The sequence below is a fragment of the Macrosteles quadrilineatus genome, unplaced genomic scaffold (genome assembly GCF_028750875.1).
Source record: "Macrosteles quadrilineatus isolate MER2022 unplaced genomic scaffold, UCM_ALF_1.0 Scaffold_1__1_contigs__length_201487025, whole genome shotgun sequence".
NCBI classification, from domain to species: Eukaryota; Metazoa; Arthropoda; class Insecta; order Hemiptera; family Cicadellidae; genus Macrosteles; species Macrosteles quadrilineatus.
In genome coordinates, this window is record NW_026542594.1 from 93560982 (window position 1) to 93583750 (window position 22769).

Consider the following 22769-nt stretch of genomic DNA (forward strand, 5'->3'; position numbering starts at 1 on the left):
GGATGTCGTGCAAATGTTACTTTTTTACAATTCTATAGTGCGCTGTTTCACGACGTCCAAGTGCCACGACGTCCAAAGCTTGTAAAAAGACTATATTTTTGGCAGTTACTGTACTCTTGGACGTCGTGGCACTTGGACGTCGTGCAACAACTCAAAAATTATGTTTTGGACGTCGTGGCACTGAATAAATATTATTGGACGTCGTGGCACTTGGACGTCGTGCAATGCATCCTATTACCAAATCAGTGGAAAATCCTAATATCACAGTAACTCTTAAAATTATTCCTTTTGGAGTTAACTTATATCTATTGTATTGGTTGGTTTCTGCCTTATTTACCACTTCTTGGTGATTGACCGTAGGTGATATTCGTTAGCGTATTGCATCTGTAGACGAAACTTGGGTTGGTGTAATTATTACAATGGAAAAGAGCGAGAAATCCTGGCCAATTTGATATAGGCTAAAAATAAAACTGAATTAACACTGTTCTACATTTCTTGAGCAATCATCAAAATAATCAATTTGCAAACAATGGAAACATAGAAAAAGTCATAGAACACAACCAAGAAGAAGAAATAGAAATAATTTTTTTTCATTTATAATCGTTGTCATAGACAACCTAATGCGGCTATGAGAGGGGAAAATTTTTAGAAAACACTAAAAAACAAGATAAGCTTTTTGAAAAAAGATAAGATATTTACAAAAGATATTGATCATATCTAACTGTTGTGTAGATCGTGAGTATTTCCATAATCTTTGAGTCGCCTGTAATGCTTCGCAATTGCTCGAATTCGAGCAACAGGTACACTAGTAACATTCATTTGAAAAAAAAGAACGGGTCACATGTAGCAGGAATATAAAATGTAAACACGCTAGTAAAGCTAATGACGTAATTAATTGTCAATGTTTATTATCCATACCGTTATCAGTTCTATCCTTGATAATTACCCATCCTCATTGAATAAATGTACATCGTAATTTCCCATATTAGTTAATTTAAACGACAATATATTCATAGTTGAAATAAAAGTGATATTTTCACATTTGGGGGCGCTGATATAGGCACCCCAAAACGAAACGTAACCACAACTGAACACGATTTCATAAAAGGATGGTTTGTCTAATTGCAGTATCCTAGGTCAATGTTGACGTTGTGTTCAATATATGTCATCCATCTGTTTATCTTTGTATAAAACCCGGCTGAGGTTGTGTTGGTAATTTAAAATCGTGATTCCTGATTATTCTTGATCTTCTTAGGAGAAAACCGGCCGGAATGCTTTAGGTTTATCAATAACGAAGATAAACATGGTCTGAGTTTCACACCGGTAATCTTTGAGTTGACTCTTTTAAACTCATTGTAAATATGACTGTTATTCGTTTTGAAATAACTCCTGTAATACTTTGCAATTGCTCGAATTCGAGCAACATGTACACTAGTCTTACTTATTTCCTATAATCAATGACAAAATAAGAGTAAATAAAATAACCTCATAGTTCCAAAGTTTATATTTAACCAGCTGTTAGTTAAAACAAATTATATTGCTCAAAAACAAATCGAAGATTAAAAAGATTGATTTAAAAAATAATTTGAACATCCTAGTATTTTTTACTATGTATATTTAATTAATCTACCATCCTCTTACAGAAGAATTGAACGTATCAATGATTAGCATTACACATAGTATAAATATGTCAATCCTATGTATGTCTTTACATTTTTATCCAAATGCTGAATTTGTGTCACAAAGGCTGAATGTGTTACAGCTGTTATGTTAAGCAAATTATTTTATGCCAAAAGCTAGATTAGAATCTTAGCGTCGGCTGCTAGACTTTTAAAAAATTAAAACTTAATTTCTAAAAAACTGGGACCCAAAACTAAAATTATGGCTTCGACATTCCCTAGATCTCAAAATTATCTTTCTTTCAACACAAAATTCATGAAAATCCGTCGAGTGGTTGATTCAGAATCGTGAAATAAAAAATCACTGTTTTGTTTTAATATTATAGATATAGATAACCTGCACCGACTGTTTATCATTATTATTATTATTAATTAAAATATTTTACCCTGACATCACTCCCAATGAAGAGTACTTTAAGAGTACATTTACCGTACTGAAATTATGTGTATTTGACAAAAACTTCCACTTCATTAAGTAGCACACCTTGGTTAGAGGTAAAAAATTACCAAACTTATATATATATAAAATAATATTACGTTGTTGATAGAAAGAATTCATCCAAGTGCGATAAATTGTCACTAAAACTTTAAAAACTAAGATTTTGTCAAGGTTTTCAAAAATTACAATTATCATGAAAATTATGCATACGAGACCAGAATTTTTGATAAGTTTAATAATCAACAACAGCACAAAGTTCATCGAGTACTGGGTATGACCACACCAAAGAATGTAACCACTCTCCGAAGTAACACAAGTCCACAAACACGCTCATGTACTCAGAATTAACACTTTCCCTGTCGTTCATAATCTGTAGAATCAAAAAAAAGTTGAATTAGACAAAATCAACACAAGTTTACAAACAAACACCGTATAAAGGGATCGAGGAATCGTCAGTGCAAAGGCTAGTGTGGCACAGACTTGACGAAAACACGACAATAACAACTGCATACAACAGACCTACATATAATAAAAACTTACAATACTACCTCTATGGTAAACTCTATTACAAAAGTCACTACAAAAGGTCAGTTTATAGTAAGTGGCTCCTTACCATACAATCCCCTCTGATTGAGTAGTGGAAGACTGCAACACCGATAGCTCTTAATCCACCGCTGCACACCAACGGGCTGCCGCTGTCCCCGGCACTCAAGGCTTTCGTAGTCGTACTGTCGTAATGGTCACACATGAAGATATTTCGATGCCTCAATCTGAAAATGGATTGGTTTAATAGTGAGTGAGAACGAGGCCAGCACATGCTCCACTCAGAGGTTGCATTTATGTATATATTACATTTCCACCTCACTTTACACCGGTTTGCGGTGGACCTCTTCCTCATAGCTAAACTTAATGCCTTGGTATAACCCGTTGATGATTTCTCGATTTATAGGCTATTGATAGGTCACAACAAACTTATTGATATGGTAAATATCAGGTTTTTAGCATTGGAAAACATATACAGAGTGACAATTAAGTCATAGGACGACTCTATAACTAAAACATAACTTAAAACTAAAACATATATCACAACCAAATTCAGCATATAATTACTGGTAATAATAGTGAGCTACTTTTGTGTGTCCATGGCAATTGGATGTCAGCTATGAAGGGCCTATTGGGTATAGAATAGGGAATAAATTGAAAATCTTGAAGGTAAGCATAGGATGATAAGTACATCAAATTAAAGGACTTATTAAACTTATAACAATGCCACAAACTGGGCCTCAAATGGAATATCAAGTCAAAAATTATAGCCGTTAAACGATTCATTATATTTGCAATGCCCTATTCCTCCTCAGGGTGGTGCCCGTTGAAGACGGAAGAAAATTCAAAATGTGCGCATAGGTTTATATGCACATCAAATCAAAAATGTCTTTATTAGTAAAATGCAATGCCACAAATTTGAGGCGTATTTTGCTTTTGTTCCGCGGTTGAAGGTTAATTTCTTCGCATCACTTTTGTTCCGGGGTTCAGGTAGATTTTGTTACGCGGACATCTCTCTTGTTCCGCAAATCCTCTCTTTCGCTCTCCTCCTAGTTCTTTCTTTCATAGGTTAGGCTAGGCTATGATAGGTTTGGTTAAATTATTTAAATTATTGATATTTTTGGAGAAAATTATAATTTAACGAGTTTTAAAGCCCAAATGAAAGAAATAATTAGGAGGAGGGCGAAAGAGAGGATTAGGGGGAGGGAGATCACAGCCTCTCTCTCTCGCGAAACAAGAGAGATGTCCGCAGAACACAAGCGTTGTTTCGGCCGGTCCCGAAATCTACCTGCGGACCCCCGGAACAAAGGTGATGTGAAGAAATTAGCCTTCAACCGCGGAACAAAAGTGAGACAGCCCATTTGCGTGTCATAACTGAGTAAAAGATTGCATCGGTTTAAAGATTCAAAAAGGCAGATTCAAGAAATATTTCAACGGCTGCCATTTTTTACTCGGTTGTCCATTTGAAGTCCGGTTTGCGGACACAGAAAAATAGCTTACTATTACCAGTAATGATATGCCAAATCTGGTTGTGATATCTCTTTTCGTTTTAAAGTTATAAGATCGTCACCCTGTATAGTGTATACTCGGTTCCACTTCGACTGTTGCTTGTCCTGTTACATTATTTTCAAGTTTACGTTACGTTTTGTAATATCCTACATCAATTGGCAAATGCCAGGTTTTTTTAATCAATACGTTTTATAAAGTTTTAGGTCCAAAACTAACATGTCAACTGGAGATTTGTACGACCGCACCCACTCAAAGCAGTGACAATGCTTGTTGACTACCAAGTCCTGCCTCTTGATGTTGCCGGCCGCGCCATACCCGTAGCTGCTGCAAGGCCAGTTTACTTCCTCGACACCATGCGAGTTTGGAAGCACCAATATCACTTCTGAATCTCCTGACCCATTGAGCACTGCTGGTACTACCCATTCTGATGTTTCAAACTGATTAGTCAACTGTAAAACGAATATGAAACCAGTTAAACAAAACTAATGGTAACTTATCAATTAACACTGACATAGAACCTAATGGCTTTACAAATCTCCCTTAATTATAGAACTATCATCTCCATTCTTAACAGGAAACAAGAAGTTGGCGGATATATAAAATTCTACTAATATTATAAATGTGTAACTCTGATACTGGAACAATTGAGCAGAGATTTTGCAGAGAGGTACTTGATAGTCTTGAAAAACGTATAGGGATATTAAAGTTGTGAAAATCCTATTGGGCTATGCCACACGTGAATACCCCCATTTTGTCTTTGTCGTGAAAAACATTTTACATTTTCATTTAATAATTTGTTTTCTTCAGTTTTCTTTTGTTCTCTATGGATTTTTAATGTCTTTTTTAAAGTATCTTCATGCTCACTAAATCAAAAGAGGTTTTTAATGCAAGAGATTGTAATAGAACGTCGCACCCTCTTTTTGAAGTTTCATATATGTGTTTTGATTGCATAACTGGATCAGCCATCCCTATTCCTCCGCTTTTTACTGTTAGATGAAGTAATTCATGCTCTTCTTTACATAGGCCTTCTTGTAATCCAAACAGATTGGGGAAAAGTGATGTTCTTATAGTGTGCTGGATTGGACTGAACATTTTTGGTTCAACTTTTACTACTCTCTGGAAAAAGGTCCATTCTGCTTGTAATGATTTTGTAGCAACAGTATGGGCTGATTGAGGGTGTTTTTCAGCAATCTCAGCAATATTTTCAACACGCTGGGTCCAGGCATTGCTCTTTTCTGCTGCAAATTTTTTCTTTTCTTCCTCGCAGCCAATAAAGCCTCCTAAAAACTTGCTGCCATGAACCACTTCCATTCCCTCCATTTGTTTCATAGCTTTTTTGGGAATTTCAAAATCATGGTTCCAAATTAGTTTGGTTTTTTTTTGCTTGGGGGTAGTATCCATATTTTTGACCTATTTCTTTAAGTTTTTGCCACCATTGTATCACATTATTAAGGGATCCTTGACAAGATGAATCATCTGCATACCATGTCTGGAAAACATCTGGCATTCTTTTTAATTCCTGAATTAGTGGAAGTGTTGCTAATCCATACAAAATCATTGATAAAGGGTCACCTTGGGTGACACCTTCTTTGCTGAATAGTCTTTTACTAGTTCCAGGGATTATCAAGTCTGCGTTGCATTGATAAGTGTTGTAAATAAATCTGGCAGCTCTTGGCCAATGTAGCCTTGCTTGCCACAATGCATTTGCTCTGTTAATTTTATTAAAGGCATTATCAGCATCAATTAATATCATGCACCATTCATTTGTATTATCAAAATTCTCATCCATAACATTTTGCATAAAATGTATTGCTCCCTCTATGCCTGATTTTAGGCCTCCACATAGTTGATTAGTACCTAAAGCATGTTTTGCATCATCGCCAAATGCTACTATCATGCATTTAGCTATGATTCGTCTTAGGCATTCTCCAATTCCGATTGGTCGCACTCCGGGACATTTGTCAATGGCTATCAATCTATTTGCCATTAAGGCTCTTATTTTATACCAAGGTATTATTTCTCCATTCATTTTCATGGCTAAAGAGGCTATTGAAGATCTCAGCAGCGCACTTTTCTTTCCATGTCTTAACAAGAAATCCGTCCAATTTTCTGAGGAGCTTCCTCCTGGCCCGCCACTTCCATGAAGTTGTCTTGCTACTTTCTCAACATGCTCTGCTGTTATTTCTGTGTTTTCTAGTTTGGGAACTTCACTCATGGTTTCAGGTAGTTTTAGTAAATCTTTGTTTGGAATTATTGGATCTGGATGTTTTTCTTTTAATAATTCATAAACTGTAGTGTTGGATTCGCCAATATAATCGTTAGAATTAAGGATTCCTCCTACCATATTTTGGTTTACTACTCTTGATGCATCTTTTATTTTTCCACATTGAACAAGTCTGTTGAAATAAGTTTCTGTAAACTGTTTTTGTTCATTTGTATCAAGTTTTTTACACTTGTTCTTTAAAGATCTATCGCATCGGATTGCCTCATTTATAAGGTCATCATATTCCCAGCGAGGCAACCATATAGATGGTACTTGATCTTCAGAGGATTGTATTGGATTTACTTCAAAATATTTTGAAAGATAATCGGGAGGTCTGCATTCGGGGTGTTTAGGTGGACTAAGAGTTGTCAATGAATCATAACATTTTTTAGAATGGTCTTTGATCAAGTGATTGAGGAATTTTGCATGACTTTTGAAAGTAATATCACATTCAGTACAACGTTTGTTTTGATTAGTTTCTGAATCTATAATACTTGCTGTCTGTATCTATTTCCCATGTTTTAGATTTTGAAATAAGTAGGTCAATGTTTACACACTTCTAGGTTAGCTAGAAGTTTCGTACAAAAGTTATAGACTTATTATAAAACTTACTTAAAACTTATACTATAGGTATTGGTCCCAAAACACCCATAAAATTGCCAAATGTGAAATTTTCAAATTTCAACCCTCCCAAAAAAATTCAAAATGGCGGATATTAGAAAATTCGCTTGTTGTGGCTAAACCGTTGGTCTAATAAAAAAACTGAGAACACTTACTGTATTTAGATTTATAAACAAGCTACAATTTTGTAACATATTTTTTATATCTCCAACCCTTCACCCTTATATTTCGCTGTAAACATCAAATTTTGGTATTTTTTCTTCACGTTTCTTTGTTTAAACGTCTGTTGCGGCTCAACCGTAGCTCTAATCAAGAAACGGAGAGCACCATTAAAAATAAGTTTTCGGAATACCTTAGGGGTTGAAACTTAGCACGATTTTAGATCTTAGTCTCAAATCGCCAGGACAGTTGCCTAAAGCGACATTTTCGGATTTCAACCCTCCAACAAAATTCAAAATTTTAGATTTTAGAAAATTATAATAAAGTGGTTTTTTTAACGCCCGTTGCGGTCAAACCTATGGTCTATACGAAAAACCGAGAGCACTTACTGCATTTAGATTCAGACGAGCTAAAACTTAAAGTTTTCCCTGTCTCCACTCCTTCTCCCTTATATATTCCTCTAAACTTCACATTTTGGGATTTGTTCCTCATATTTCTTTGTTTAAATGTCTGTTACGGCTCAACTATCGGTTTGATCGAAGAACAGAGAGCACTTCCAGTCGCTAATTTCAACGATCTACAGCTTGGTATTTTAACATGCTTTTCTATCTTCACTCCTTCACATCAAAATTCAGACTTGAACCCGAAGTTTTACCTTACTTTTCCTGTTTTGGGTGGTGTTGGCTGCCCCGTAGAAGGTTAAAAACGTTTTGGGCAAGTTTGACTTTTAATTTCTTTTAACATATGTCGAAGTTTATTCTCAGCCAATTTTATTATTTTTACTCACCCTACAAAACCATCAAAGTTTGGGTTATGATTTTAGTTTAAATCAAAAATCCCGAATTTGAAGATTCCCTTCAATTAAAAAATAAATTTTTCGTATACTACTTTGTGTACATTTGGTTCCATTACGTCTTTCGCCTATCTTCACTCTAACCCCTTGAAAAAAAACCCCATTTTGATAGTTGTGTCTTTGGACTTTGGGGACCCACTTACCCACTTATATAAAAGCTATAATTATGAAATTTTGCAGTTTTTTCGGCAATAAGCACCTTGGGTTTAAAATCCCCATTTTCCCCAATTAAACCTTCTTCATGGATTAAAAATATTACCCATGTTAATCTTATGGAGAATAAGCATGCGGGGAATAAAATGCCGTTTCGAGCATATTAAGAACTAACCCTTCCAAAAAATTTTGAATTCCCCTCCCATGTTATTCTTATCTTATATTATCTTACTAAGGTGAGTGAGCGTAGCGAACGAACTTCAACCTGGAGGCGAGTTAGCGTAGCGAACGAGCTAACCTGAAGGCAAGTGAGCTCAGCGAACGAGCTCCAACCTAAAGGTGAGTGAGCGTAGCGAACAAACTTCAACCAGGACGTGATTGAGCCATGCGAACGAGATAATCTTGAAAATTAAGAAGTTAAACGGGGCAAAGCCCGCGGGTTACAGCTAGTAATATTATAAATGTGAAAGTTTGTGTGTTTGTTTATTTGTTTGTTTGTTTGTTTGAAGTTCAATCACGCTTTAACTACTGGTCGGATTGAGTTGAAATTTGGTATGATGATAGCTCACATTCCCGATTAACATATAGACATATTCTTATCTCAAAAATCCTTTCGGGCTCCGCTCCAGTGGCTCTGGAGTTTCCAATGTTAACCTTATGAGTATCCATATTTAAAAGGGATTAAAGGATTTTGTCAGCTGTTTCAATTGCACAATTTGTTCTATGATATTCAATACTATTAAAAGTTATAAGGTTCACCGACAGGGTGTAGCACTATTATTTGATTTTTCATTCATGACAACATAGCTAATTTGAACCAAGCCTCAACAGAAGGCTGTGATGCACAATGAGAACTGTTAAAGTACGATTGTTTACAGTTAAGTTTATGTTTTAAATATATAAATAAATAATGTTTTGATACTGTGCGGATAATCAAAAATTTACTTTTTTATTGTTTAGGTGTAGTGGTAGAACATTATTGCTATGGTATATGTGTTATACTATAGCTTCCGTAAATTAAAAGAATCAAATTTTCTCAAACCATGTCCTCTTCCAATGCAAACACAAATCATGAGTATAACTGCAATAGGCATTTTATACTTATACGCAAACCCCGTACGAAGGACGGGTATTCTGCTAGTGGGAAATAACATTGAAAGTTTCAGACTTTGGTATGCTCATTTAAACCATTTAGAAACGTGCTAGAGACTTTAAATTTTGCCGCATTGTAGTACGTGATCATAAATTAACGTAAAATTTTCAAAAGTACCATTATTATATTTTAACCCTCCCAAAAATCCAAAATGGCGGACATCTGAAAAGGACAAAACACGTTTTTTTAAACGGCTATAACTCAAAAACGGTAAGAGCTAGCAAAGATTTGAAAGAATTTTCATGTTCAGTTTTCTACAAAACCATTTAAGCATTTCCCGAAAATAACACCCCTTCACCCCCAAAAAATGCCATACTTTCAAAAATTGGTAAATTCCTTACACATTTTTATGGTTTTCACTACTTATTCCTCCCAGAGTATTTTCTTTTTCAAATATTATTAATGCTTTGTATTTTCCTTAGTTTACTTTAAATTTTAGTCTTTACATGTTATGTCATAACCCTACACCTTGACCCTCAAAATTTAAGTTTAATATAAAAATGTGAACATCTTTTACGAGGATATAACAGTTTCTTTACCCTATGGGTGCAAGGGTATTGCAACTATTCGCGGTTTATTGTATTAGATCTAACACCAAGGTATGAATATAAAAAGGACCATATTAAAATTCCTCCTCTCCAAAATCAATTCCCCCCCTTATATTTATTCCATAGCCACGACAGGTCCATCGGTCTAAATCACGTTTACCAACTTTTATATTAATTGGAGATCTGCAATTTGGCACGATTATAGGTTTTGCACCCTTTTCGAAAAGTGGCCTTTTACATTAATAACCCCCTCCCCTGAACTATCAAGTAGTTTTTCTGTGGTAGTCTACTGTAGTAGTAGGTAGTCTACTGTGTGTTTTGAAATTCATTAATGCAATCGTCAGTTTAATTTTTTATATGTATTTTTGCTCATGACAAACAACAGGTGAAATGGGCGTTTATGAACAATTGGGCACGGATTTAGGTGTTAAAAATGGCTTTAGAAAGTCACCAAACAGCTTTGAAAAATTCCCGGTGGAGGACCCCCGGACCCCCTTGCTTTATTGGGGGTGCTCCACAACCCTCAAACCCCCCGGTAGCCCCCCCCCCTTGACAAGGTCCTAGAACCGCCACTGATACTGCAGTACTTTTAAAAATTTAAAAATAAGATCTATGTCAAGCCTTACTTGATTCCTTATTCATTTTAGTCGTTTTTCTTTTTTCCCATAAAACATGCGGAAATCCCACTTTGAAGTTATATAATATATGCCATCGATGCCATGTCTCTTACAATGTTTAAAAGAATGTATATATGTATATCTATATATATAATAGGCACATAAAAAGGTTATTCTACCCTAATTATAAAATTGTATCCAAACCTCTTTAACTGTTGCTTATTATATAGACTATAAAGAAAACTATGAGCAGAATTCTACAAGGTTTTTACTACAAGGTTTTTTCTTTACCTAAATATAACCATCTTACTAAAAAAAACACTCACACATTCCCACCATGTAAATATAGCTCTAACAAACACTTTCAAGTAAATAAGCTAACACCAGTTAAATGCATCAACCAGCTATTTTTAATTTAATCATTAAATAATTAACCTTCAAAGAATATAAGGCATAGCTCTTCGAAGATTGGCCAGTGGGGCAGAGCCCTCTTTGGGAATCATTCATAACAATACTTAGGAAAATCTACACACTCTAAGCTTCATTTTGATGTGTCATATGCCACATGTCTTTATTTTTATCTGGTTAATAGCCTTAAACGACGATCACCAATGTGACTGTATTACCTTGATAATATAAGATGGCTTCGAAAGATTTAATTTCGTACCTCAATAAGAGCAATGTCATTGACAAAGTTCTGATCCCAACTGTACAAATCGTATATCACAACTCTCTTGCTTCTTCTGATTTGAGCTTTTCCTGAAAGACAAACACACGTAAAAACATAAAATCCACAATGGGTTTTTATGAAATTATAGAGCGGAGTGAGCGAAGCTCTTATACCGCACCCTTGCTTTTGTTTTTCAAATACTCCTCCAGGACGGCTGAAGCAGCCCGGATGAAAGGTAGCACAGTCATAGTATAACCAACTATGTTAAGGCATTAATCTAAAATTGTACAAATCGGACAACAAGGGTTCCCCCTACATGAACCCATATATAAATCCCAAGGTACCCATGAACTTGTGAGAAAACTACAAGTCACACCCCCATAAACCATATACTTAAAATGTTCGTCATGACGAGAAACCTTACGCAAAAATCCATTATTTCATAAATTGTCCTTTAAGGTCATAATTCCTTTCTAAAAGATAGCTTTCCAAGTACATAATGTAAAAAATACCTCAGCCGTACTTATCTGTATGTTATTCTTTCAATTTTTTTACCCTATTAAAATCAGGTGCGATTATTTGTTTGTATTACTGTATTCTGTTTTGTTTATTTGAGCTTAACTTAACCAGTCAATAGTTTTATTAATACTTATGAAGCCAAACGGGATGAAGCCCGTGGGTAACAGCATTGACTATTGGATACTGTTGTATTGATAGTCAAAGGTAACAGCTAGTTTGTATTTTTAGAAATTCAAAATGGACCTTATTGGTTGATGGCTTTCGAGGCTAATGAATCTCTGGCTCTGGCTCTCGCGGACCTAAGCAAAGCTTTCGACTGCGTCCCTCATGCCCTGCTTGTCGAAAAACTGAAAGCTTACGGAGTCTGTGGTGAGGTGCTTTCCACCTTCGCATCCTACCTGGCACATAGGAAACAAATCCTCACCCTGAATGGAGTGAACTCTTCCCCTCAACCCGTCAACCATGGAGTGCCCAAAGGTTCGGTCATTGGACCGTTTCTCTTCTTGGTCTTGATTAATGACCTAGGTGTGCAGGGAGTCATACAGTACTACTATTCGCAGACGACACCACCTTTTTTGCAAGAGGCAAAACACCTGACTTGGCCCAGGAATCGGTAACAGGAAAATGTGTTGAGGCCAAACAGTGGTTCCTCGACAATAAGCTGAGCTTAAACGAAGATAAGACACAAGAAATTGTATGTAGCCTCATTTTAAGCCAATCATCAACTTCTCCGGAAGTAAAGTTACTGGGTTTTACCCTTGATGCTAAATTAAGCTGGAACAGTCACACGGCTAACATCTGCCTAAAACTAGCAAAAGTAACACGTCTCCTCAGGCGCCTAAAGCCACTACTATCTAAGGGGCACCTATTAATGATATATTATGCACTGTTTCAGTTTCACAGTCATATTATGTATGGGCTTCAGCTGTGGGGACCATGGCCCCCACAAGGGTGGGGCTGGTGCAACTCTGGTCACAGGGCCCGGGCCTCAGGGGGCCCGGGCCTACCCATTTTTTTCTTTTTTTCTTTTTTCCCCATTGAAGATCACTTTACAGCAGATCATAAATTGAAGATAAAAATAATATATATTTTACAAAAAACAAAGTTAAATAATTTAAAATGTATTAATTCTAGATTTTAAGGTAGTTTACATTTAAATACTATAGGTGCGTATGTACTATACAACAGCAGAACAGCAAGCTCGGGCCCCAGTGGCCGGCTCCACAAACTCCCTCTACCCCTTCCTCCCGCCAGGCGCCTAGGCACTCCTACCTCATTCCCCCCATAATAAACAACGTTTGGTTTTATAATTGAACTGATAGTTTCAAGAATGAATCCTTATAGTTATAAGTTAAAATAAAATTTGTAAAGCATTGAAAAATTGACATGTACTATGTACCATAGCTAAGGTGACCAGGCGTCCCGTTTTAGGGGGACTGGTCCGTCCCGACAAATCCTCTTGGGACGCTTATTTGTCCCGTTTTATCAACATTTGGTCCCTCTTCGGTTGCACTTTTATGTATGGAATATTTCAATTAATAATTGCAATCTAGGTTATTTGACACAAACTTAAAAATTATTTACTTTTTGAGTTTTAAAAATAGGCCTATGAAAGATAATATTAGTAAGATTGTAATAATTTTGACCTAAGTTTTCTTCCCAATTCGCTCGGTATAATACTGTACTAAAGCATGGATTGGATAGCACCGGCATCGACAGCATCGGTCATTCTCGGCATTACTCGTGCACATTCGTTTTTCTCCGTGACTACTCGCGCAAGTTCGGCAGCTCAAACTTCCAATCCCAAAAAATGTAGTATTGTTAAAATTCTTTATGAAAATTGTCACTGAATAAAATATGATTTCATTGGTGTAAGCTGTTAAACTCGATTTACGTAAGTTTTTTTTCTACTCCATATTACAAAGTACAATTATAGCAGTTAAGATAGCCAAACCCTTTTACAGGGAAATAAAAAAGACAAAATATTAATAGGCAAAATATTAATATGGAGCTTTTGTGTATTGATATAATAGTTTTAATTGCTGAATTCCTGTAATTTTAAGTCTTATAAAACTCATTGAAGAACTCTTTTCTTCCTTAAAAAAGGCTGCAAAAGTGCCATTTACCACTCACAAATTTAATACCTAGATTGCCTTAAAAACTCACTAAAATACATGACATTTTCAAAATTTTTCCGGGGGAGAACCCCCGGACCCCCCTCTAGGCTGGGGGGTATTCCATACCCCCCCGACCACCCGGTTAGTAGGGGGCCCGAGCCAGATCCTGGTAACAGGGCCCACAATTAAATGTGGGGGCCATGGTGGGGACACGTATCGGGATGCAATAATATCCTACTCGAGCAGAAAAAAGCCTTGAGAATCATAGACTCGGCTGGTTTTCTAGACCACTGCAAACCTATATTTATAAAACTCGAAGTCTGCACCGTGTTTAGCCAATACATTCTACTTAGCCTACTTTATGTCAAGGAAAACCTATCTTCACTTACTATGAGAGGGGACCTGCACCCGTATACACCCGAGGGAGGGAAAAGATTGATATCCCTTATTGTAGGCTGAGTAGAAAGAAGGAATGCTTCCCAGTCCTGGCACTAAAACTCTTCAACACGCTCCCAACTAGTGTGAGAAATCTGGAGGTCGGGAAGTTCAGGACTCGGGTGGAACGATAGTTGAAGAAAATTCCTTTCTACTCCATTGAGGAGTATTATAAAGCAGAGACCCAAAATATCTAAAGCCTAGCTTGGTAAAGACCTGCCGCCAAACATACAACACAAAAAGTGTAAATAGTGTACAGTTTTTTTTTTTAATATTTAAATTATTGTTCTGTACAGTTCCTAAATATTAGTTTTAAAAGTATTACTGACGCCATCTATCCAGTATCACTGGTCAAAGATGAAGGGAAGAAGTATGAAGTAAGTATGATTAGTCACCATGTCATGTGTTTGCACAATCTTTATTTCAGGATTAGTTTTGCCAGCAGTGTCATTTGGTTATTTGGTTGCTTCTGATTGACTATAATGAAGGTTTACTAATAAAACAAATAGTTCTGATCATAAAATAAAATATAAATGCCTCAATTTTTTTATTTTTTTTTATTATATAACTAAACTGTCATAACCAAACTAAACTAACCAAACTTCCTGATAATGAAAAAATCTAAGACAAAAAGTTAATGCTATCAGTGAGATTAGAAGCAGGTAACATCAGATAACCAGTTCGGCACGCTATCCACTAGACCACCAAGGCCGATGTCATCCCATCGTTTCGTTGCGCTAATGGTGTTTCCTCAGCCAATCAGAAACTAAGCCAATCTAGAAGCCAATCTCTTAGAAGCCAATCTGTTGGTGAGTCGGTGGCTCAGTCGGTTGCGTCGCGGACTTCGGGCCCAAGGCAGTAGTGTCGTGGGTTCGGATCCTGGTCACTGCCACTAACTTTTATCAGTACAGTTCACCTTTGTACTGTACCGGCTCACCCCTTGCTTTGCTGGATACGTTCCACGCACAGATCTGTAGTCTATGTGGACGGGCAAATGCAAGGTTAAAAGAGGCCGCCAACCTCTTAAAAAAAAAAAAATCAGAAGCCTCCAAATGACACTATTGGCAAAACTAATCCTGGAATAAAAATTCAGCTGACGGCTTGCATAATAACGATAAAAGCGTAAATAAAGACTCATAACATATGTTTATTGACACTCAATTTATTCAAGCACATTACTAATACAGAATATTCGGATTAATAACGTTGAGCATTAAATACAACAAAATAAATAACCAATTAAAGCACAATTGATTTTAGATACTGCAAATAGGCATCCCAATTATGTAAGCCAGATGTACTAATTATACTGCACTGATAAAGCAGATGAGGAAAGAAACCCCTAATTGGAAGAAGGCCTCCTCGGCAATCCAAACATGATTAGAGATGAAGTGTCCAAAAGAATTGAAAGAAGTGAAGGCATTTAGTTGGCGAGGCCAAAAAATACCACCTAGGGGTTCGATTGCCATGTGAGTGGGCAAGACATCCTACTTATAAGTAAGTACGGTACGTTTAAGTGAACCAGGTGTATGATACTGCTAAGTCGGTGTTTGGACAGACATGTCTCTTGTCTCTTGGGCCCACGCATGCGCACAACACGTTTCTAGTAGTTTTGGCTCTTTTTTACTTACTTAATTGCCTTATGGTGTGAAATGTAGTATTGTGATACTATAATACTTCAATTGACACCATAAGGAAATTACGTAAGTACTGTAATACAATTAATTACAATGTATTTTGGAAAAATTACCATGAAGTTATCTTTAATATTTTGTAGAAAGAACAACAGCAACAACGCATTATCTTCTTCTGACGATGACATTATTTAAACTGATGAATGTTGTGATTCCTTCCCTTTCATGTCGCCAGCACGTGCCTCTTCCCATGGTTGTATTTTATTATATGTCGCAGACATTATGCCCGCGACATCATAAATATCGGCAACATTATGTCTGCGATACCGGTGTGTAACCCGCCTAAGGATAACTTCCATTATTTATGAGAACCATATGCACAGTTGACTTTAGATACACCAAGTTGATATCCTATTGACTTGAACCAGCTGTACCATTGACCTTGGATACTGTAAATAGACATCTTATATTTGTAAGTCCAAGTCAATTGGGAACAAAGAATTCATGGTTACATTTCTCAAAAATATTGGATTACGATTACTGGATTACATAATATGGTTTCTCGGCTCAGTATTGCAGAGTGTACACCTCGGTGTACAGCACTGCACACCTAGTAAACTTGAGGAGACTAATTTAAAGGAATTTATCCACAGGAACCAACGACATAGTTATTAGGCAAGTTAGTTAATTTTCTATTACACGTCAAGACATATGAATTCTTCGCTTCCTGCTAGCTACTGAAAGGACACCTGCCGTAGTTAAAATGGCGCCCAATGCTTATCATTGTCCCCAATCGTTAGATCACCAAGCGGTTTACTTGATTACAAGCAGATTATTCTTTGTAACGCATAATGGGACAACGTAGTCCGATTGACTTTAAAGTTAGCTGAATGTAGTATGATAACTCTTAGATACTATTTGATCCCAGATTGTTGCAAATAGGTAATCATTTTTAGAAAAGAAGTTATATTTTTACAATTTTTTTTTTGCTGGATAGGAAGAAAAAAATGAAATAGTAATCAACAAAAGTAGTTGCATCATTATAGTCAAAAGTGTTATGTCATAATTTTATGTGTTCATAAAATCTGCAAAAACATAGGGTAGCTTGAACTTAACTCTTACTTATTTTATTTTATTATTATATACTGTATTAGATTTTTTTATCATATTAGTAATTTCCAATTAAATCATACAAGTTTCAGATTTATTCCTCAGGTTTGCTATTTACAAAATGGTTTTCGAAGAATTTACAAAGTTTTATGTTTTAAGGGTCCAAAATGGAAACCCGCATTTTTCCCCCATAACCCCCCCCCCCAAAAAAAAATCCTGTTTCCATTGTCATATCGTGCTGATTCGCGAACTCGTTTGAATAAAGGTAAGTTTATACGTTTGTACCAAATTTCATCGATTGGGATTACTAGTACGGGAGTTGTTAAGATCCAACAGGCACACATATACACATGGACACACAAATTAAACTATATATATATATATTTTTCAGGATTTGTTTAGAACTACAAACCAATTTAAATGAACTAGTGTGAGTTTTTAAATAGTTTATTCACTAATGGGAAATTTGCTAAAATAATTGGTAGGCCTATTACGATGTTGAATACATGTTATACGATTTACGTAGATACTTACCTGATTCTATATCTACAACGGCATCACTTAATCTTTCAGTCCCAGCAATAATCTGAAAAGTCAGTACATAATTCAAAATGTAGTTCATAGTGACGGAAAGTTTGATATAATTATTGATACCGGTAGTTATTTCAAGTAAGTTTTCCAAGTAGCTACACAGCATTATCTCAATATAAAAAAAATAGGGGAAAAGATTGACGGGACACCTGGAGATAATATTATACAAGTAATCGTTGTCATAACTATCCTCAAACGTTTTGCTGTTGTAAAGACTATACAATTTATCATAATTTCGGATATTTTAATATTCTTGAAAACAATTATAGAAAAGATTTACACTTATGTTATTCAATTTTAACCATCGTTTTTGTATGGTCACCATTTCAATAGTAGGTATTAAATTATATAATTTGGATTGCCATAGCAGATTCTCAACTTATAAATAACTTGTTTACATTTTCATAATTAAGTTTTAAACAAAACTTGATACATGCATATTATATATTTCACATCATTGCTTATTTGATATAATAATAGTTAAGATGCATGGATCATACGCTGAAAGTGGAGAGACCTGAGGTGCATACATCATACATTTAAGGTTAAGAGATCATAGGTGCATGCACATAGGTGAAGAGAGATAAGTTACATGGATCATACACTGAATGTCGAGAGAGGTATAGTCCATGGATCGTACACTGAAGGTCGAGACAGTCAAGGTGTACGATTCGCACTTAGAAAGACGAAGAAGTGCATACATCAAACATTGACGGCCGAGAGAGGTGAGATTCATATCATAGTACCTATAATGAAGTATGAGAGTGCTATATTGCAAAGATTATGATAAGGACGATATGAGCTTAAGTGCAGGGATCTTACATTAAATGTCAAGGGAGCTAAGATGCATGGATTTTATACAGATAGTCGAAAGAGCTTAGGTGCATGGATCATACAAAGGTCAAGAGAGGTAAGGTGCATATATCATTCACTGAAGGTGGAGGGCTGAGGTGCATTGGCCTGCCGCACATTGAAGCGAGGCGAGGTGCAGGCGAGATGCAGGCTAGGTGCAGGCTGGAGCGAAGACTTTTTCGTGTCACCGCACATTGAAGCGAGGCGGGACAGAGGTTTCCTAGCTTTGGCCCTTCTGTCGCGAGTAGGAGGAAGATTTTTCGGACCTTTGGTGATTCTGATTGTGAGTTTAAAATTTAGTTTTACTCTATTCTATTCGCTAACCAAAAAATGTAAAAACCGTTTTGGTAAATGTGATTACCGCACACGAAAAAATATCAAGCCACGGAGAGTATTTTTTAACTATTGAACTACCAGACCGGTCTTTTAGAGAATATTTTCGTGTGAACAAACAACAGTTTGACGATATCCATAAGTTGATTGAAAGTGACATTAATGGAAAGGAGTGCAATTCTCAGCAAAATATAGCCATCTGAATTAAATGCTACATTACTATATCTTTCACTCTTTCACTCACAAAACACTAGAAAACCAACGCAAGCGCGAGCGAGGTGCAGGAAAACTACAACTACACGAGGTGTATTCCAACTACAACGCCACGGAGGCCTGACAGAGGCTCAATGTGCGGTGCTCCATATAAACACGTGTATTGCAGAATAGCCGCGCCTCGCCTGTACCTCACCTGCACCTAGCCTGCACCTCGCCTCGCTCCAATGTGCGGCGGGCCTAGACTGAAGGTGGAGAGAGCAGAGGTACATATATCATAAACTGAAGACTGAGAGAGTTATGTGTTTCATGGACCAAACAGTAAATCTTAAGAGAGATAAGGCGCATAGAACAAGCTGCTATTACAGTAGGTCTTATAACAAAACATAGCCCGGGACGATTGCCTATTCAGTTTTACTGAAGGTGGAGAGAGCGAAATATTCATAGATCGTAATCTGAATGTTGAGAGAGCAAAGGTACACTATAGGTTGAGAGAACTGCATAGATCATCCACTGTATGCCAGGAGAGGGAGAGATAAGGTGCATCGGGCATTCACTGGAGGTCGAGAGAGTTAAAGTGCATGGAATATACATAGAAGGTCGTGAGAGCTAAGTTACATAGACCATACTCTGAATGTCGAGAGAAGTATAGTCCATCGATCGTACACTGAAGGTCAAGAGAGTCAAGGTGTATGATTCGTACACAGAAAGACGGGGAAGTTAAGAGGCATGAATCATACACTGAAGATCGAGGGAGTCAAGGTATATGATTAATACACAGAAAGAAGGTGAAGTTAAGATGCATGTGTCATACACTGAAGGTCAAGAGAGTTAATGTGTATGATTCGTATACAGAAATACGGGAGAGTTAAGGTGCGTGGGTCGAACACTGAAGGTAGAGAGAGCCAAGGTGTATGGATCGTACACAGAAAGATGGTGAAGTTACATAGTTGCCAGACCGATAGTTGCCAGACCTAAATGCATGTATCATACACTGAAGGTCGAGAGAGTCAAGGTGTATGATTCGTACACAGAAAGGCAGTGGAGTTAAGATGCATGTATCATACACTGAAGGTCGAGAGCGTCAAGGTGTTTTACTGTTACTGTTACTGTTCAATGAAATGGCGACCATACAAAGTAGGTATTTTAAGCCAATTATGAATGGAGATGAGTGTAGGATGAGTGGCGCGATCTTGTAGTCTTGTTAGCGACTAAGGCCGACATATTCCTTTGACACAGTTGTTAATTAATAGCCCATACAGCTAATGGCAACTAAGGGACCTACAGTTTATAGTGGAATCCGAACCACATTTTTGCCTTGGTATATACGAATTGGTCTAATTATCAGGATGGTACTGCGGATAGTCGTAGTACTCACTAGTGCGGACGTTAATCCACACCAGGGAGTATCACATGCTTAGTACATGCCTATAAATATCGACAATTTGTGACCTCCTAGTAGCTGGATTACATGACGACGCCACCCGTCCCAGTCACACAGAAAGACGAGGAAGTTAAGGTGCATGTATCATACACTGAAGGTCGAGAGAGTCAAGGTGTATGATTCGTGCACAGAAAGACGGGGAAGTTAAGGTGCATGTATCATACACTGAAGGTCGAGATAGTCAAGGTGTATGATTCGTACACAGAAAGACAGTGGAGTTAAGATGCATGTATCATACACTAAAGGTCGAGAGAGTCAAAGTGTTTTATTCGTACACAGAAAGACGGTGAAGTTAAGATGCATGTATCATACACTGAAGGTCGAGAGAGTCAAGGTGTATGATTCGTGCACAGAAAGACGGGGAAGTTAAGGTGCATGTATCATACACTGAAGGTCGAGAGAGTCAAGGTGTATGATTCGTGCACAGAAAGACGGGGAAGTTAAGGTGCATGTATCATACACTGAAGGTCGAGAGAGTCAAGGTGTATGATTCGTGCACAGAAAGACGGGGAAGTTAAGGTGCATGTATCATACACTGAAGGTCGAGATAGTCAAGGTGTATGATTCGTACACAGAAAGACAGTGGAGTTAAGATGCATGTATCATACACTAAAGGTCGAGAGAGTCAAAGTGTTTTATTCGTACACAGAAAGACGGTGAAGTTAAGATGCATGTATCATACACTGAAGGTCGAGAGAGTCAAGGTGTATGATTCGTACACAGAAAGACAGTGGAGTTAAGATGCATGTACCATACACTAAAGGTCGAGAGAGTCAAAGTGTTTTATTCGTACACAGAAAGACGGTGAAGTTAAGATGCATGTATCATACACTGGGAAGGTCGAAAGAGTCAAGGTGTGTGACAGAAAGACGGGGGAGTTAGGGTGCATGGGTCATACACTGAAGGTTGAGAGAGCTAATAAGGTGCTGAGATCATACACTGAATTTTGCAGGTCTTAGAAAGAGGTCGTCTCCATGTTTTTCTTTAGGTTGTTTTAGGGAAACATTAGTTTTGTTTTAATTTAATATGTGGATCATTGTTTTAACAACTCGTGTGCAATTTTTTAATATTGATACATTTCAGCTAATTTTACATTGCAATTCAGGAGTTTATTTTCACTCTGAAAATGTTTGCTTAATATTGTGTACAAATTGGAACTACTGATTCGCTACTTTTGATTTAGGTCTAATCTAAAATTACTCAAAATATAATTTAGTAGTACCATAACCGAACTGTCGTTTTCTGTTAGTTTCCCCACCAAGTCGTGAAAGCAGTGAGCGGCGGTTAACACCCATAACAGATCTACTACAACCCCAGAGCAGAAGTACTTGCTGTTGTTGCACAACACTATCACAGTAAAAGGGGCAGTCATATTCACATCAGGAATGAAACGAGAAGTTTTATAGTTTGGTAAGCAACTAAAACAAACTAGAACACATAACGTGATCTTGACCAACATTTTGTTTGTTAAACTGTATCAGCTGCTCAGACTACGGAGAGAAATGTATACGTGAAGGCAATTTCTACGAAACACTACTCCTCCGTTAATAATAGACAGATTTTTACAAACGATGTGTCAAAATTATGTATTTTTTGTGTACACGCCTCCTTTCACCAATTCCTGTAATAAAATTCCTCGGGCTTTGCCCCAAAGGCTATCAAAATCCCAATGCATTTCTTATAAAGAAAATTTACTAACCCAGCTGTTGAATAAATCTTACTTCAGTAGTGAAATTTGTCAAATGTCAAGATATTTTGCGTCATGAGTTGTTAGAACTCTATTTATTGCAGTTAGAAGAATTATTGTGATCCTTGAAAGTAACCGTCGATTTCGACGGGTTTCACCTAGTTCCACATAATCACGAATACTAGAAAAATACCCCCGCTGCAGCAAACCTACCAGCCTTAGTATGAAATAAACAAAATGTCATTAAAATGTGTATATAGACAAGCAAGCTACAACAATTTATTGAGCGGAGCGAAGCGGAGCTCTTATACAACACTCCTGCTTTTGTTTTACAAATACTCCTCCTGAACGGCTGAAGCGATCTGCGCCAAATTAAGCACAATCATAGTAACCAACCATGGGAGGAATAAATCTAAAATGGTACAAATCGGACCACAAGGCATGGGTCCAAAACAATAGCGTTCTAACTGACAATTTTGGTGAAAATGAGATTTTGGTGTCATATGGTTCCAACTGACATTCTACATATGTTTTCACGAGTGTTATACCTCTATGGCAACTAGTTTTCTTAAAAAAAGGAAAAAATAGAAGATGTATCTGCCAAATAACATTCCTATAGATGCATTA

The 22769-nt window shown here is 36.9% G+C and overlaps 1 protein-coding gene across 1 annotated transcript; it reads right to left on the reverse strand.

Annotated features, from left to right (window-relative positions):
- Positions 1-2350: 2350 nt before the first annotated feature.
- LOC128998964 (trypsin-2-like) lies at positions 2351-21888 on the reverse strand. Its single transcript, XM_054425324.1, has 6 exons — positions 21678-21888; positions 17557-17608; positions 11205-11296; positions 4387-4619; positions 2732-2888; positions 2351-2488 (listed from the first exon to the last, which is right to left on the reverse strand). Exons 1-6 carry the CDS (start codon positions 21825-21827, stop codon positions 2351-2353), a joined length of 822 nt encoding a protein of 273 aa, XP_054281299.1. The 5' UTR covers positions 21828-21888.
- Positions 21889-22769: the final 881 nt, after the last annotated feature.

Coding starts and splice junctions, on each gene's coding strand:
- LOC128998964 (XM_054425324.1), bottom strand. CDS start 21,827: ATGACTGCCCCTTTTACTGTGATAGTGTTGTGCAACAACAGCAAGTAC. Junction 11,297..17,556: donor CGTTGTAGATATAGAATCAG/GTAAGTATCTAC, acceptor TTTGTCTTTCAG/GAAAAGCTCAAATCAGAAGA. Junction 2,489..2,731: donor CAATCAGAGGGGATTGTATG/GTAAGGAGCCAC, acceptor TTGATTCTACAG/ATTATGAACGACAGGGAAAG.